The sequence below is a fragment of the Phoca vitulina genome, unplaced genomic scaffold (assembly GCF_004348235.1).
Source record: "Phoca vitulina isolate PV1807 unplaced genomic scaffold, GSC_HSeal_1.0 scaffold1, whole genome shotgun sequence".
Lineage (NCBI taxonomy): Eukaryota > Metazoa > Chordata > Mammalia > Carnivora > Phocidae > Phoca > Phoca vitulina.
The window spans coordinates 99,909,004-99,925,667 of NW_022589704.1; the positions used below are offsets into that span (position 1 = coordinate 99,909,004).

At 53.5% G+C, this 16,664-nt stretch overlaps 2 protein-coding genes across 3 annotated transcripts in view; both read right to left on the minus strand.

Annotated features, from left to right (window-relative positions):
* Window positions 1-572: 572 nt before the first annotated feature.
* CUNH2orf76 (chromosome unknown C2orf76 homolog) overlaps window positions 573-16,664 on the minus strand; it is a 240,316-nt gene continuing 224,224 nt past the window's right edge. The window contains exon 6 of the mRNA XM_032412020.1: window positions 573-805. Within this exon, the coding sequence (XP_032267911.1) occupies window positions 795-805 (11 nt within the window). The 3' untranslated portion in view covers window positions 573-794. The remainder of the gene's footprint in view (window positions 806-16,664) is intronic.
* Window positions 13,994-15,617, minus strand: C1QL2 (complement C1q like 2). Of its 2 annotated transcripts, XM_032411974.1 has the most exons (3): window positions 15,239-15,617; window positions 14,937-15,190; window positions 13,994-14,295 (listed from the first exon to the last, which is right to left on the minus strand). In XM_032411974.1, the coding sequence occupies exons 1-3, from the start codon at window positions 15,615-15,617 to the stop codon at window positions 14,116-14,118; spliced, it is 813 nt and encodes a 270-aa protein (XP_032267865.1). In that variant the 3' UTR covers window positions 13,994-14,115. The 2 variants fall into 2 exon arrangements, with proteins under 2 accessions (XP_032267865.1, XP_032267856.1); XM_032411965.1 differs by having other exon boundaries at window positions 14,937-15,617.

Below are 16,664 nucleotides of genomic sequence, written 5' to 3' on the forward strand. Positions count from 1 at the left end.
AGGACAGTGCATTTGCAAAAGTGAATTAGGTGAATAAATATCCATCTATTCATGAAGTTTCTTTATTGAGAAATAAATAAATAACGGCCCTTGAATGCCTTCATTGTCCCCCTGGCAGGTTTCCACCAGGATGACGAGCGCTCCGCAGGGAGGACCGAAGGGGCCATCATGGGAGGTGCTGGTCTGGTGGGATAGTGGTTGGGAGAGGCACCGCCTGGGGCCTGTGAGCTCTGTGAGCCTCAGGGCCTTGGCCAGGGCTGGGGGGCTGGCCATGGCCTCTCACCCCGGGCCGCGGAGCAGGAGCAGTCCCCGTCCAGCTCAGCGCCTGGAGCATCATCCCCCCGCTAACCAGGAAGGATGCAAGCTGGGGTTCTGAGACCAGCCCGTGGTGGCTCTGCCACTTACTATATCTGGAACCTTGCGCAAGTTACTTCGCCTTTCTGTGCCTCCGTTTCCTCGTGCATAACATGGGGATGATTCCCACCTCCTTATTGGGTGGTTGAGGAGATTAAATCAAGTCCCAGGTGCACAGCGCTGAGAAGAGCACCTGGGGCGTAGCAAGAGCCCAGGAAATTGCATTTATTGGTACAGTCACCATCGTTGTTGGGACAGGGAGAAAAGCGGAGACAGAAGCATCTCTCAAGAGGGAATCATATCATGTCCTAGAGGAGGCCTTGGAGTCAGATCTGGATTCCGATTTCAGCTGTGTTCAGCTCCCCACCCAGCTGTGTCACCCTGGGTAAGCTGCTTGCCTTTTCTGTTCCTCAGATTCCAAATCCATGAAATGAGCACCATCACGCCACCTCTGCAGGGAAAAAAAAATGACATCAGAAATATAACGTATACAGGGCGCCTGGGTGGCTCAGTTGGTTAAGCGACTGCCTTTGGCTCAGGTCATGATCCTGGAGTCCCAGGATCGAGTCCCGCATTAGGCTCCCTGCTCAGCAGGGAGTCTGCTTCTCCCTCTGACCCTCCCCCCTCTCATGTGCTCTCTCTCTCATTCTCTCTCTCAAATAAATAAATAAAATCTTTAAAAAAAATTTAAAAAATATATAACGTATACAACATGGTACCTGGCACTGAGGAAGTGCTCAGTAAACAATGGATGGTTAGTAACAGGAGGGTTATTCTTATTAAGATTAATGCAGTCAATCATTCCATTCCTGAATTCTCAGGGCTCCATTTTCCCTCTTCTTGCCCTCCCCTTCCACAACCTGGTACTCATCTGAGATAAAATGAGAATCAAGAATCCACCTTGAAGGAAAAAGATAGGTTCAATGTCTTGAACCGATGACACCTTTATTTAAAATTTTGATAGTTTGTTTACCGTGGATCGCAATGATTTTGAGATTTTAAATATTGCATTAAAAGTATTTATCTTAATTACTGAGGTTTCTTGGCGCCCACTTATATTTGTGCCTCACCCTAGTCCCGGGACCTGCAGAGAGGCAAGAAAGAGCCTCCCTGTGGGGGAACCAGAAGCTCCATCTGGCTGCCGTGCATGAGGAGAGGTGGGCCGCAAGGTGGCAGGGCCGGATCATGCTGCTCCAGCCCACCAGCTTTGGGACTCGGGGATTACCCTGTAAATGCCAGAAGACATGGGAGGTTTACCCAACAAGGAGCTGAGTGTGATTGACTGCCATTTGATCATGCTTGGACTCCCTTTGCCCCAACTCCTGGAGTGGGAATAATGGAGAATTAACTAGGAAAACCCGCTGGGCCCCCAGCCCCCAGCAGCCTCCAGCAAGCAGTCATGATCTGGTGTCAGCTCACACAGTGAAAACAATTCTTTGCTGTTTCAGGGCTGGGGCTATAATAGGGTCCCTAACGTGGCAGCCCCATTATTCCAGTGATAGAAAGGAGGCAGCGGGCAGCAGGCAGTGGGGCTTCGTGAGCTGCCAAAAACACACATGTTAGAGACAGCCTCTCATGTTCCTCAGTCCTGGAGCTCAGCTGTGCAAGTGCCTCCTCGTGGGCCCCAGCCTCATGTGCACCAGGCTAGGTGAGGGGCTTTGCTTATTGCCTCAAGAAGCTCCTCTCTTCAATTAGTAACTTAACAGCAGAAGTAGACTAAGACACAGCCCTAAGTTTCTCCTTCAGCAGCCAGACCTCCCAACACAGTGCTGACCACAGTGTGGGAATTGTGACATGCTCCTGCCGAAATGGGGGCGGTGCATGAAGCCACGGTCAGCCATATCCCACTCGGCAAAGGTGGCCAGCTAAGCCAAGGGGACAGCCTGCAGCCACGGGCCAAGCAAGGGCTCACATGGCACATGATGCAACCAAACTCAAGGCAAGAGGCATGCCATGCCCCAGACTCTCACCATCTTGCAGAAGTGGCAGGAAGCACCTTGGGTTTTGCCTCAAGGGAGGAGCCAAATCCTCGGCTACCTCACAAATTTGCAGGAGGCTGATCTTGCGTTACAATTCTAGCCTCACTGATGGTTAACTGCTTGTTCTTCGATGCCTGTTGCTTGGGAGTAGACCCATCAGAGGCTGTCACGCCTCCTGCTGGGCTGGCTCACTGATGGGTGAGCTGGGCAGGGGCTCTACCCCCATCTCTCTCAGTAAGGAGCCATTTAAAGGAAGTGAGGAAAGAGTGGATGGAGGCTTCTGAAAGTCTGCCACTGATTGGGAGTTCTTTTGGATAGAGATCATCTCACCTACACAGGGCCTGGCACACAGGTATGCATTGGATACATGAATGATAGGTGGATGGATGATGGATGATTAATGATGGGTGGATGGATGGGTGGATGGATGGATGGATGGATGGATGGATGGATGGATGGATGGGGTGGATAGATAGGTGAATAGATGGATGAATGAATGGATATATGGATGGATGACTAGGTGGATGGATGAATGGATGGATGGTTGGATGGATAACTTAGTAGCTATACCCAGAAGGTTATGTGAGGGTTGGGGTAAATGAAAGTGATCTGCTCTAAAAAGCCTGGAATAGGGGGTGGGAATCTGCCTTTTTACTCCCTCCGCCTTCATGATTACCACATCCGGACCTCTCACTTTGAGCCAACAAAAGCTCTTAGAATCCAACAGAACTGACCAGGTGGCCATTTCTAGTACAACTGTTTACCAGCTGTGTGGCTTTGGAGAGATCACCTCTTTTATCTTACCCTCTCTTCATTACCACATCTTACCTTTTACTGGTCAGTACAAGTGTAAGAGCTGGCCCACCCAGCGCCCAGGGTCATTACAGAGATAAAATGGGAAGGAGCTTTCTCTAATCTTTGCATGCTGGGTAAGAAACAATAGATGAAACAATTGCAGTGTGCTTTGGAGAGTGTCAAGTAAAATCCAAGTGTTAAGTTGCTGCTGGGTTATGCCCAGGTTTCTGCAATGGTGTTTCCAGGACATCATGATTTTGGGTCCCTTAGGTACCTCCAACCCCTGCTCTGAGTTATTGCTTCTCCTAACCTCCTCCATCATGCTGTCCTTAGGCTTAGACCCCACCCCACCCTCCAGCCCACCCCAAACACAAACTCCAAACACATTTCCAAGAGAGGCAGCCCACAAAGTTTACTCTGTGTGTTGGGGGCAAGGGAAATGAACCAATGGCATACAACTCTCCCATCTTTCCAATGTGGGGTAAGAAGGGCCCAGTAAATGAGGTGTCCTGGGCCAGGTAAGTACCATTGCAATTGATGCTGTTGTCCCCCTCCTTATACACAAGCACCCACATATACACACACCCCATCCCACACACAAGCATCCTGGCCACAATAAGCCTGCAACACACTATCCCCCAACACACACACATAAATCACAACTACTCCAACACATACACATTCCATATGCACACGCACACACGCATGCAAGCGCACACACACACACACACACACACACACAGGGACGGAAAGACTCCATGAGAACCTTCCCAGAAGCAAGCCCCACTCCCATGTCTTTGCCCATGCTGGTCCCTCCCCACCAGAATAGCACCTCAAGCTCTTGCCAGTCCCCCACCTCAATACAGCCTTCCAGGAGGCCAATATGGCCTTGTTTCTCCTCTCCTGGCCCCACCCTGGACTCAGTGACTCCCTCCTTGTTGCAGTCTCCTCCCTGCTCCAGGTTCCCTGCCTTGGGCCCTGCTCTGGTTCCTCTCCTCCCCTGAGAGTTTCTGCAGGACTGAGTCAAGTCTCAGGACATTTTGGACCCCAGGGCCCAACACAGAGCTCAATGTAGATAAATCAATAAGTCTTTGGAGAATGAATACATAACCAGCAAATCTTCAGTGTGAGTCTTTTGTGCTCAAACCCATTGCAGCCTCATAAGGATGATGACTATTATTTAGATGGCAAACCCCAACTCAGAGGTCACCACCTCCAGGAAGCCCTCCTGATCACTCCAGTCCTTCCCAGGTCCTCTCAGTTCCAGATAGAAATCCCCTGTACCTAGAGCAGCCATCTGAGCAGCCCTTCCCCCCATGGGCATGGTCTCACCACACACCTCAGCATCTCTCTGGGGCAGAGGAGGGGCTCTGTTGCTGGAGAGATCTGGGCTCCAAATCAGGTTCCATGACTTCTTAGCTGTGGGTCTGTGTTACAGGTCAGTTAAGTTTTCTAGTCTTAGTACCCTCAGCTGTGAGATGAAAAGAATAACATCCATCCTACAGGGCTGCAGAGTTTTAAATGAGGTTAACACTAGTCCCTGGCACCTCCCAGAAGGTGTGTTATCATCATTGACAATTATTATTCCTGTCACCAGCCAGACTGAAAGAGGGTAGCACCCAGGCCCCCTGCCACAGTGTTGGGCACACAGTGGGTATCGATTGGGCAGATTTTGAATGGAACAGGTGGCAAGCTGGTTTTCAAAGTCTGGAGGCCAGGGGACTTCTCCCATCGGACTTCTCCCATTGGACTCTGTGCCTTCCAGCAGGGTCTGGGTCTCTGGGGCGTGTATCCTGGAGCTGGGGAAAGAAAGAAGAAACCAGCCCTCCAAAGACTTGTAAGGTCCATATCCATCCCATGGAGGCAGGGCAAGCCTTGAAGGAGTCCAAGGCCTGGGCTGCATGCCCTCAACGTACCCTCTCGAAGGGGCTGTGATGAACCTCCCCCGACCCAGCCCTGGGAGCTTCAGCGGAGGATTAGTGGGTGTTCTTACTATGCATGGCAAGAGGCCCTGAACCACTGGGCTGTGCTCGTCAATTTGAAATCAGGCTGTGATAGAGCTGGGCCGTCAATGGGGGTTTGCATATTCATGCAGCAGAGCCTTGAGATTTAGTCATGGCTCCAGGCCCAATTATGCAGGGGCTTATTAGCCTGGGAGTCAACAAGGGAGTCCCACCAGGATCTGCACAGGATCATTGCATACATAACCAACGTATAGGGACCAGGCCAGGCACCATTTACCATGTGGTTCCTCCTCTCTGGGAGGCCAAGCCATGAACAGTGGAAAAGGCACTGGTTTGAATTCTGACTTTGACATTACAACTGTTGAAAATGGCCTCTCACCTCCTCATCTGTGAAATGGGTGAAATTATCTTTACCTCACAGGCTTACTGAAAGGATTGCAGACGTGTTTGGGAAATGCCCTTGGTGGCCCCTAAGACATTGACACACTCATAAATACTAGCTGTTGACACTGAAATCCTGCCCCTTCTCATTCCAAGCAGCCTTGGTTTGGTGCTTCCCGAAATGTGTCAGCTCAGGACAGAAGAGAACAGTCCCTAACAACACCTACCATCCCCAGGTCGCAAGCACTTACTCTGTACCTCATACTCTGTTATAACATCTCATTAACTCCTCCCAACCATCCATGTGGTAGGAGCACTGGCCCCATTTTACAGATGGGGAAAGTGAGGCTTAGCCAGTTAAATATCTGTCAAAGTGTAACAGAGCCACTTTATGGTGAAGGTGAATTTGAATCCAAGTTCAAAGACTATTCTGAGTTCCACTGAATATCAGTAGCTTAGAAAAGTGGCCAGTGGTACAGGTAGAAAGTGACTTTTTTCAAAACAAATGTTTGAATGCAGATAATTAACTTTTATGGAGCACTTCCCATTAACATAGTTGATATCCATTAGCTCATTCATTCCCCCATTAGCCTTATGAAATCAGTGGCATTTTATGGAAGAGGGAACAGTAGCTCAGAGAGGTTATATGCAAACCTCAGATTACCAATGGGCCAGTATGAGAGACAGGGCATTGGATTATACATTGTAGAGCCTTTGAATCAGACAGACCTGAGCTTAAAATTTGAGGCACCGCCTTGCTGTGTGATCTTGAGCAAATCACCAGCCCTCTCCGTGCCTCGGTTTCGGCCCTCTCCCAGAGTTGCTGTGAGAACTTTTGAGCTATTTCACCTTCTTCCTTGTCTAGATTAAGCAAGATTACACAGATAAAGGGCTTAGCTCAATAAAAAAAAAAAAGTTAAAACCACTTTTTTTTTCTTTCCACAGACTCTGTGTCCATGACCTGGTTGCTTTTAAAGGGTTGAGCTATTTTAGTGCTCACAGTTGCTGCCCACTGCTCAGTCTGGTTCCAGAGCACACGTCAGATGCCCAGTGTGGCCTGGCATCCCTCTGTCAGGGTCAGTCTCTTCGGCTGGCCTGGAGTCACCATGCATCAGAGGCAATGCCCCACCTGCCCTGCCTCCTTCCGCCACCCCAAGGTGCAGGGACCAGGGGAGAGGCACCAGCACCCAGCCCTGGGCACAGGAACTGCAAGGGAGGAAGGGAAAAGAGAAGGGGGCCATTCTCCAAACCTCTTGGGCCTGGGGACCTGGGTACAAAGCTGAGCAGCCAAATGGGTGCCGAGTACCTGCCTGCTTCTCACTCACAAAACCGCACTCAGAAACTACAAAAAAGCTGCGTCTACCTGGAATAAGAGATGTCATTTACTAATTCCCCCAAAGGCCCATGTGGGCAAGCAGACACACGCCATTAAAAAATCACAGCTCTGGGGCTCAGTCGGTTAAGCATCTGTCTGCCTTCGGCTCGGGTCATGATCCCAGGGTCCTGGGATTGAGCCCCACGTCAGGCTCCCTGCTCAGTGAGGAGTCTGCTTCTCCCTCTCCCTCTGCTCCCCCTGCTTGTGCTCTCTCTCTGACAAATAAATAAATAAATAAAATCTTAAAAAAAAAATTACAGCTCTGCCAATCAGCTGCCCAAGAGTCAAAATCAAAAGCGGTATTCTCTCTAAGAAATCCTCCAGCACCATCCAGGCCCCGGACTCCAGCAACCCTGCCTCCACGAACCTTCTACCTCCCTCCCATACATCACATCTCCAGCAAGGTTCCAAAGTTGGAAGCAACACAGGTGGCAGCCAAGGACCATCTTAACCGGAGACCAGGATGCCCGGAGCTGGGCATCCCCCCCCCCCCCGCCCCTGCTCACACACACAACCAGGAGTCCCCCTCCCTCCTCCAGGGCCAGCAGGGGCCAACCAGGGCTGGCTGGAGTTCATCTCTTTCCTCCATTCACCCAGTCCCAGGGGAGGGCCTCTGGATGGAGATCATAGGCCAGGAGGTAACCAGCAAGAACAGGAGGGGCAGCACTTGAATAATCTACAAATTGGGTAAAGATATCGTTTATATTGCTTCAGACGTGAGGCGGGATTTTCCCACTTGAGGGTAGAACCTGTCTCGAAGTGGAAGAGCAATCCGGTTAGCAGATGCTGTTCCTCTGCAGGAGTAGGAATGCCAGAAACGGCTGACAGGTCTAGCGGAGGCTGATCTGTTTTAGCAACCTGAGTTCCTTGTCCGTGGAACAATGGCGCGCACCTTGGTCAAAAGAGACAAAGCGCACCAACTGCCCCCCGAGAGCTGCTCCAGAGTGATCGTTAAGGGAAAGAGCAGGTGCAGAACAGTGTTTAGAGTTTTATATTCTTCGTGAACAAAACCACACAAATGTGCATTTGCTAAGCCGGGAAGAATACAAACCAAGCTGTTAGCAAAAATTACCACTGGGGAAGGAGATTGCCTCAGGAGAGGGGGAATTTTTACTTTCTGTCTCCTTTTCTCTATACTGTTTACATTCTTTGCAAGCACGTCTTACGTAAACAGTTTTTCAAATGGTGTTTTTCATTGGGAGAAAATAGAAGAATCCAGACAGAAAAGCACCCACCGAGGGACCCCACTGGAAGTGAGGCTGCTTCCCAGGCAGCCCCAGAAGGCTAACAGACATTCTGGAGGCTCGGGAAGGAACTTAAATCAGCCCAGAAGCCACAGTGTGGCAGTGGTCATAAATTCATGTCAACTGGAAGGTTCTGCTCATTTCCAGAGGTGTAACCGTGGCCTTGAACATTGCAGTCAGTGTTCCTTTGCACAGTCTTTCCCATTCATCCAAACCCTACAAACACCCAGGGCCCATGAGTGGAGGCAGATGGGGACCAATTGGTCAAGAGCAGTATTCAGCTTGCTGGGAAAATCCCCTCGATCCCACTATAAAGTCAGACACCCCAGTGGAAGTCTTTCCAAAATCTACCCTCTCAGGATCCCCCAGGATTCCATCCATCCATCCATCCATCCATCGTGCAAAATTTTATTGAGTACCTGCTGTGTACCGAGCACCATTCTAAGAACTGGGGAGAGGGGGGAAGGCTCAGTGGCGATCCACACAGATGACGCTCTACCTTTGCAAAGCCTATAGTCCATGGGGAAGACAGACAACCAAACTATAATGTGATTACAGCAGTGTGGCCAGCACCATGGTGGGGAAGGTCACGGCTCCGTGGACCTTCAGGGAAGGGGAGTAGAGAAGCCCTAGGGCACAGGGTGAGGCTGGGGGCTAGTGGACGTGACCTGCCAACTGAGCCCTGAAGGAGGGATGGAAGCTAGCCCAGGGGGAACAGCATGAGTGGTGCACGAAACAGTGAGAAGGGAGAGAATGAGAAGTTCTGAAAATAAGCTGATGGCAATATCAGGGGAGAGCGGATACGTGGGGAGCCTCCCCAGAAATGCTCTGATGCAGCATCCCCCTCAGAGTGTTTGATGGGGAGGCTTGTTTGTAGCAATGCGCCCGGAGTGTGGTTTGTAAGATCTCACCTCCCTGCCCTGCCCATATTCCCCAAAGAGTTTGGGCTCTGGGGTCAAACAGAACTTAGTGACAGTCCTGGGCTTCACTTTGGGCAAGTCTCAAAAAACAAACAAACAAACAAACAAAAAAACCTTTGTGAGCCTCAGTTTCCCCATCTGTAACATGGTGCTAATAGCAATACTTACTTCACAGGGGTGTTGTGAGGAAGCAAACTGAGCCCTAGCACCAATCCCTGGCACATCATAAGGTGTTCATAAAGGAAAACTGTCGTTCTGCCTGGATTGACCATGACTTGGTGAGTATCAAAGCTCAATGATAGGCACATGAGAGCTCAATGGACTATTCTGTTTTCTTCTGAGTATTTTTGAAATTATTATGGTAAAATATATTTTTAAAAACTATGTCTCGTATTATTTCTGCGAGTACTGCTCTGATCCATGCTCCTCTGGGGAGTGTTCCTGTTCGTTGAAGGGAATCAGAGTATGACAATTACAGGAGACCAGAACCTCCCTCCAAAATTCTTCACTTTCACCTGCCAAGTTCATTCTCCCCAGTATTCAGAGGGGCCTGAGAGAGAGCCTGCACCCCCTGGCCCGTCCTGATCCCATGGCTTGGTTCCAATGCCAACATCAAAGCTTCAAAATCAGGTGTAAAATGGAAATACTGAAATTCGAGGTTTATTTATTTTTCATCTAAAAAAAGAGAGAGGGGCGCCTGGGTGGCTCAGTTGGTTAAGCGACTGCCTTCGGCTCAAGTCATGATCCTGGAGTCCCAGGATTGAATCCCGCATCAGGCTCCCCGCTCAGCGGGGAGTCTGCTTCTGCCTCTGAACCTCTCTCCTCTCGTGTTCTCTCTCTCATTCTCTCTCTCTCAGATAAATAAACAAAATCTTTAAAAAAAATAAAATAAAATAAAATAAATAAAAAAAATAAAAAAAGAGAAAAATCAAGCATTCCTAATACTAAAATACGGATTGAAGCTGTGCTCGCAAAGAAGTAAAGTGTGCAGCCTTACTTGTTACACATAAAAGAACATATTTTCTTGCCTAAGAGTCTGGAAAAATGGCAACTCGAAGGGAAACACATGGATTAACCCTTATTTCTTTTGGTTCCAGTGAGAGGAGAACTTTCCCCAAACTTGGTTAGCCAGCTGGAAGAAAGTTACTGACTTGACTATGGAGATCCGTTGATGAATATGAATACAAAAAGATAGAAAAATTTTTTTAAAGTATGGATTGAGAGTAGTCTACGTAAATTATTCACAAGTCAAACACACAGACTGGGTGTGAGTGCTCAAAAAATGTTTGTCCAATGGGACTGCATGATCAGTGAAGTCTGGAGGAACTGGTCTCCATAATATGGCCCTTCTACCGTGTCATCAGCGCTCCATGCAGAGGGAGACCTGGATGCTTTGTCATCTGCCGAGCAGAGTCATCTGCTCACACAGATAGGAGGAAAATGTAGTGGAAGGCATAACTTCTATCCGAATTTCCAGGGCCAGGCGTGTATCTCATGCACTCAGGCAGTCCTGAAAATAATTAGTCACATAGACGTAAACTCTGGGAATAAAGAAAGGGGCCTCTCACCAATTAGGGACAGTCATGCCCACTGCACCTGCAAGGTGTCCCCCTCCCCACCACCAAAAGGGAGAAGGGAGAGCTATTATAAGAGAAGGTGGTCAAGAGACCCTAAGGAGAAGGGGCGTGGGAGGTTGCTGATGGAGACAGATAGGTCCAAACGGAGCATTTAGAGTTGGTGACCTAAGATCCTACTGGGCCATCAATGAGGACCCCAAGGCCAGGATCTTCAGCCAATCCTCAGGAGTGGGAGCTTCCGTCTGGGGTACTCTCTGCCGGCAGCCTGGGCCCAAGAAGCAGGGCTGTCTCTTCTTGCCTGACCCTTTGAAGGGTGCTGAGACTCCCTACATCAGAGGATGTAAGAAAGAGTAGGAAGCGTGTCCCACCCATTTGATCTCTTCTCAAAGCCCTGTGAACTCTGGGAGATGGACGTGCTTGGTCTGTGCAGCTGGGCAGAGGCTCGGCCTGGAGGTCAAGTCCTGGTTCAGCCTTTTAGCTTTGTGAACCTGGGCATGTCACTGGACCTCTTAGAGCCCTAATTTCCCTGCCTCCCCAATGAACAGAACAAGAACTTTTCTACTTCCTGAGAGATGTCAGTATAGTAATCCCATCCTAACAACACCGAAAATGGACCCAAAAGCAATTAGGAAATTAAGACAATACTTTCTAAGTATGATTGGTAATAATTCTCTACTCAGCTAGAGACGAGAAGGGTGAGGGTCTGGGGCAAATGCTTTCTTGCATTCCACAAGAACCCCAAGACGGATAGCCCGCCAAGTTGGCAGCAGGGGGAGGCCTGGTGTCCCCATCCCTCCCTGCCTCCATCTCAGGGCATCCTCCAGAGATCATGGGATCGTGGACTTCAACGAGTCCGGAGGGGCCTGCCTGGGATACGGAGAGTGTGCAGACGCAGAGGTTGTCCTGGGCGGGTGTGCTCCTGCCTCCAGCCTGCCATCTCATCAATCTATCATCCTCTTAGCAGGTGACACCTCTTGAAGCTCCTCCCGGCTGCCCGGGCATTAGAATTGCAAGAAGCCCAGTTGCGCCAGGGAATACAGATGGAGGCATCTCAGATTCAAGTGTGTCTAAGTATTGTGAACAGCCAGACCAGGGCAAGGCATTTCTACTGCCCTGCCACCGAAGGGGAGTGGCGGGGGTTTTGTTAGAAGTACAAATTGCTTCTTAATGCAGAGGATAAAGCTGGGCTTGGGCACCTCCTTAGAAATTCCTCCCGCTCCCAGGGAAGCCACCACTGCATGTCAATTTTAATTTTTGAAATTTAAACCGAGGGCTTTGCGTCTAAGCTCCATCTCATCGGAGGAAGGGGAGGAATAAGTCAGAAAGGATTAGGGGCCCATGGGGGATTGCAGATCCATAGCAATTAGACTTCATTTGGGTCTCAGACATTTGGTTTTAATCGTATTTCTGGATGATACAATCGACAAGGCATCAGAAATTGATACATATGCAACTGTAGATGGGGCCCGACTCTGCCCTCCCCAATTCCCGGGCTCAGCTGGGTTTGGGCTCCACAATCAGGGGGGTGGGCTGGGGTGGGGTGGGGAACTGGGGTTCCGTTTGGGTCTGGAACTGGAGAGATGGTGGTTTGTGTGTGTGTGTGTGAGTGTGTGTGTGTGTGTGTGTATGTTTTCCCCCGGCTCTCTTTGAGCACTTTATCCCTGGACTCAAAGCAGATGCAATCATCGCTAATATTCAAGTGAATGACAATGAAACCTTATTCAAATAAAATAAGAGCATAAAGAGGAATAGCGACAGTGACAGGACTCAAGGCATGAGGTGTAATTGTCTCTCAGATCGGACTCAACGGCTTTCAGCATCCTCCAAGAATTAAAGTCCAGCACAATGCGATTTGGGGGCAGACATCCAGCCTTGAACACTGTCACACACCACATGGACATGGACCTACGAATGTGTGTGTTTGTGCACGTGTGTCCCTTGGATTAGTGATGACAGCCATAACATTATATCTATATGAGGGGTGCATGTGCGCATGCGTATTTCCAGCTTTACCCGGGTACATGCACTCCAGGGTCGCCTCTGCGCACACACTCACATTTCTTTTCAAACAACTAACTGGTCAAAACGAGCTCAGTAGGCACTAACAGGTTGCTAGCTGGTTATTTTGTAGGTAACTTACTGTTTATCGGAACTCAGTGATTTAAAAACGAAACAGAAAAGTAAAAAGAAAAAAATCAAAGCCATGTGGGGTGTTTTCCTAACTCGTGAATGTGGAATTATGAAGGGAAGTAAAGAGGGGACACCAAACGAGCACATTGGGGTTCAGAGCAGGTGCCCCACATCACCGTGCAAATGGAAGGCAAGACCCCAGAAAAAGGATGTCCCCCCCCCAATAGTGTCTATCTTACCACACGGTTCTGGGTGAATTTGGGGAACTGATGGTCCACAGAATTGTCTCTGTTTACCAGCTCTTTTGAGAGATGTGGATCTAGCTGGTGTATGAGCAAATGGACCTGTGCTGAGTATACTATGTGTAAGAGTGGGTGTATTTCTGCGGAGGACTTCTGCACTTCCTTTCAGGGGCAAACATCTCAGAGATCACCTGCTGCAGAGTGCCTCATTCATGCTTCCCATTTGGAGCCCAGCTAGCCTCCTCCCCCCTCCCTCCTCCAGAAACTCTTGCCCTTTGACCTCCTCCCATAAGGCTATCCTCTCCAGCATCCTCTAACTTCCCCCCACCCTCCTCTGGGCTCTTCCTGTTCGGGGCTGCAGCCCAGGGGAGCACATCCCCAAAGGGAGGGAGGCTGCCCCCCCCACATCTCTGCACCCACCCCAGGTGGCAAGGCCGAGGCAGTGGCCAGCAAGCAGGGTATATATGAGGTTACTCAGGGCCCAGTTAAGGTCTTTACGCCAAGGTGGACATCTGAAGGCCCCCCGGTCTTGGGGCCACGCTGAGAGAGAGTCGGAGCCCATGGTCTAAAAACATAATTTAATGCATCAAGGTGGGTCTGACTCGGGAGTGCAGTGGCGAAATGAATTTTCCATTTGCTGGGATTCTGCTGCGGGTGGTTTCTGGCTGATGGACAGGGAAATTTGCACAGGTATTTTGGGTCACAAAGAAGGATGCCCCAGGGAGCTCCTGCTCACTTTGGCCTACCTCTCTGGCCAGGACTGGGAGCCCTCGGTCTCAGGGCACTCGGAGAAGGAGGGGGGACTGGAAGGGCAGGCGTCCCGCCAGGCCTGTCCAGTCCAATCAGGTTTGCAAAGTCTGAACTGAGCTGCCTCCGGCTCCGGGGTTCGGGTTCACGCTCACCTTGCCACTCAGGCATCCCCTTCTCCCTCCCCAGGTAGGGGACAGGGACCAGGAGGACAGCGCAGAGTGGAGCGTGGTGAGTCGCAGACACACTGAGGTCGGAGCGGGGCAGGGAGGACGGCAGGGATGTGTCTTTTCCGTAGATGTCAGGAAGTGTCATGAAGCGAGAGTGGTCCTCTCCAGCCGGGGAACAGCTCTCCGCCAGGGGCACAGGGTGGCCTGAGGCCAGTCCGCCCCGCGTTCCCTGCGCTCCTAATCCGGGTACAGAAGAAAGCCCGAGAATGTGCTGTATTTGTTGTTGTTGCCTCCGTGCGCCTTCCCGCCGTCCAGCTTCACGTACACCTCGTCCCCTGAATCGAGGTGCAGCACCACGCTGTTACTAGCGTAGTCGTAGTTCTGGTCGGCGTCCTGAGCGATGGCACTGGCCCGGACCTGGGGGCGAGCCGCCAGAGCAGGTGGGCCAGGGCACCCCTGCCTGCGCCTTCCCCACCCCCAGATGGCGCTCCCCCCCCAAACCCCGCCGGCCTTCTGCCCGCAGCTCCAGGGACCACACTCCCACCCAGGCTCCTCTCTCTGTCTCCTCTCTCTCTCCAACTTGGCCAGCTCCTTTCCGGTCCCCTCCTCTCGGCAGCCGGCAAGTCAAGTCCCGGAAGGAAGGAGAGAGGGGGCTTCATAAACTCTGACCCAGCGGGGAAGGGGGAGAACCAGGGCACCAGGGCCGAGAAGAAAGAAGACTGGGGGGCAAAGGGGAGACGGGGGCGCAAAGGGAGAACTAAAGAAGAATGAGGCTTCCGAGGAGCCCGCGGGGCTGCTGGCGGGTACGCTAGTAGCCGGCAAGTGCGGGTGGCGGGGTCTCTGGGCGCTCGGGGCACAGCCTGCCGCGCTACACTGGGACAAACGCGACCGGGGCGCACCGGGAAGCTGGATGCTGCGGCGCGCTCCCTCCCGGGGCTCGCCCGGGCCCTGGCGAGTGGGGGGAAAGGAGTCTGGTTTCCCAGGCGGTTTGGGGCGCGGGGTGGGCAGGAGAGTCTGCGGGGCTTTGCGGGGGCCGGCGGCGGTGAGGGGTGACTGACCTGCCCGTTCTTGCAGAGGTCCGCCCACATGCTGGTGCCGTCGCCGCCGCGCATGAGGATGTGGTAGGTGAAGAAGTAGATGCCGCGCACCTGGCAGCTGAACTTGCCGGTGGTGGGGTCGTAGTGATTGCCGAGATTGGTGACCACGTCGTCGAACTTGAGCACCTCGTAGCCTTCGTGGGGGCTCTTAAGACCCACGTAAAAGGCGATCTTGGGACCGCTGAAGGCGGCGCTCAGCGCGCCGGTCACTTCGCCTTCGGAGTCGCCGCCGCCCCCGGTTCCGCCACTTACCACCCCGACACCGCCTGTCGCGCCCGCCGTCAGCTGAAGGCCGGGCAGCCCCGGCCGCCCCGAATCGCCCTTCTCCCCCGGGGGACCCCTGGGTCCAGGCGGGCCCGGCTCTCCAGGGGGCCCCCGCGGCCCCGGCTTGCCGGGTCGCCCCGGGTCGCCCTTGGGTCCCTGGATGAAGGGGGGCGGAGGGTTGGCGCTCAGGTCCTGCATGACTTCCAGGGCGGCAGTGCTGGGTCCGGGCGGCGGCGCCTTGGCGCCCGCGGGCCCCCCGCCGGCTGCGGCGCTGTACGGGTCGCAGATCATGCGGCAGGTGCCCATCATCTCGTAGTGCGCCGCGCCGGGGGGCGCCGCCAGCAGCAGCGGCACGGCGATGAGCAGCCCCAGCGCCATGGCCAGGAGCACGCCGACGGCCGCCAGGCAGGCCCGCCGCCGCCGCTGCCACAGCCGGGAGGCGACCGCCACCAGCTCCTCCTTGCCGCCCGGGGAGGTAATGGTGGGGCGGCGCGGGCGGCCCCGCTCCCCGCGCTCGGGGGCCGACTCCGCGGATCCCGGCCGCGTCCCCGACGTGGCGACCCCCTGCTCCGGGCGCCCGACCACTTCTAGCGAGAGGCGCCTCGGCCCAGGTGCCGGTGCCCACCGCGCTGGGGCTGCTCGGGGAAGCCGCGGAGTCCGGCGCGCATGGCGGGGGGAGCCCAGGCTGAGCCCGGCGCCCCACGGGTCCGGGCGGCGGCGGCTGGGGAGCGCCGGGTGCGGCTGCGGCGTCCCGCGCGGGCTCGGCGGCGCTGCCTCCTGCCCGGCTCGGCGGGGCTCTGCGGGGCTCGGCGGGGCTCGGCGCGCAGTGAGGGCGCCCCGGCTCCGCGGCGCGCTCTGCTCTGCTCTCCCGCTGCTCGCTGGCTCCCGCGCGGAGGGGGGACCCAGCTACCCTGACGTAAGGAGTCCGGGGCTGAGCGGCGGAGGCGGCGAGGCAGCGCGCGCTGCCATCACTCGGGAGACGGCGCCCTCATGTCATCAGCCTTCGGTCCTCCTATCCCGCGGCGTCCTCGGCAGAGGCGGCAAAGGCGCGGTTCCTCCTGCGGCGCCCGGGAGCCACAAGTGGGCGCAGCGGGCGCATCCCCGGCCCCCGCGCCTCTGACACACCCAGCGGCGGCCACCCTCGCGCGCCTCCCACCCACCGCACACACACGCCCACGCGCGCACTCACGGGCGGACGGCCAGCGCCGCCCGGCCTCCAAGGTTCCCGGAATCCCGGTGCCAGCAAGGTCCTTCGGGGGCGTCACCTAATCCATGCCCCCTGCCTGCAAGCGGGACCAGACTTCAACCCAAGTCAAGAGAGCTCAGGCCCTCGAGGCCCTGGAACGAAGGACTCTCTGAAAGGCCTCCTGACTTACTTCTTCAGAACGAAATAAATCTTGCTTCTGGAAGCTCTTTCGCACACCT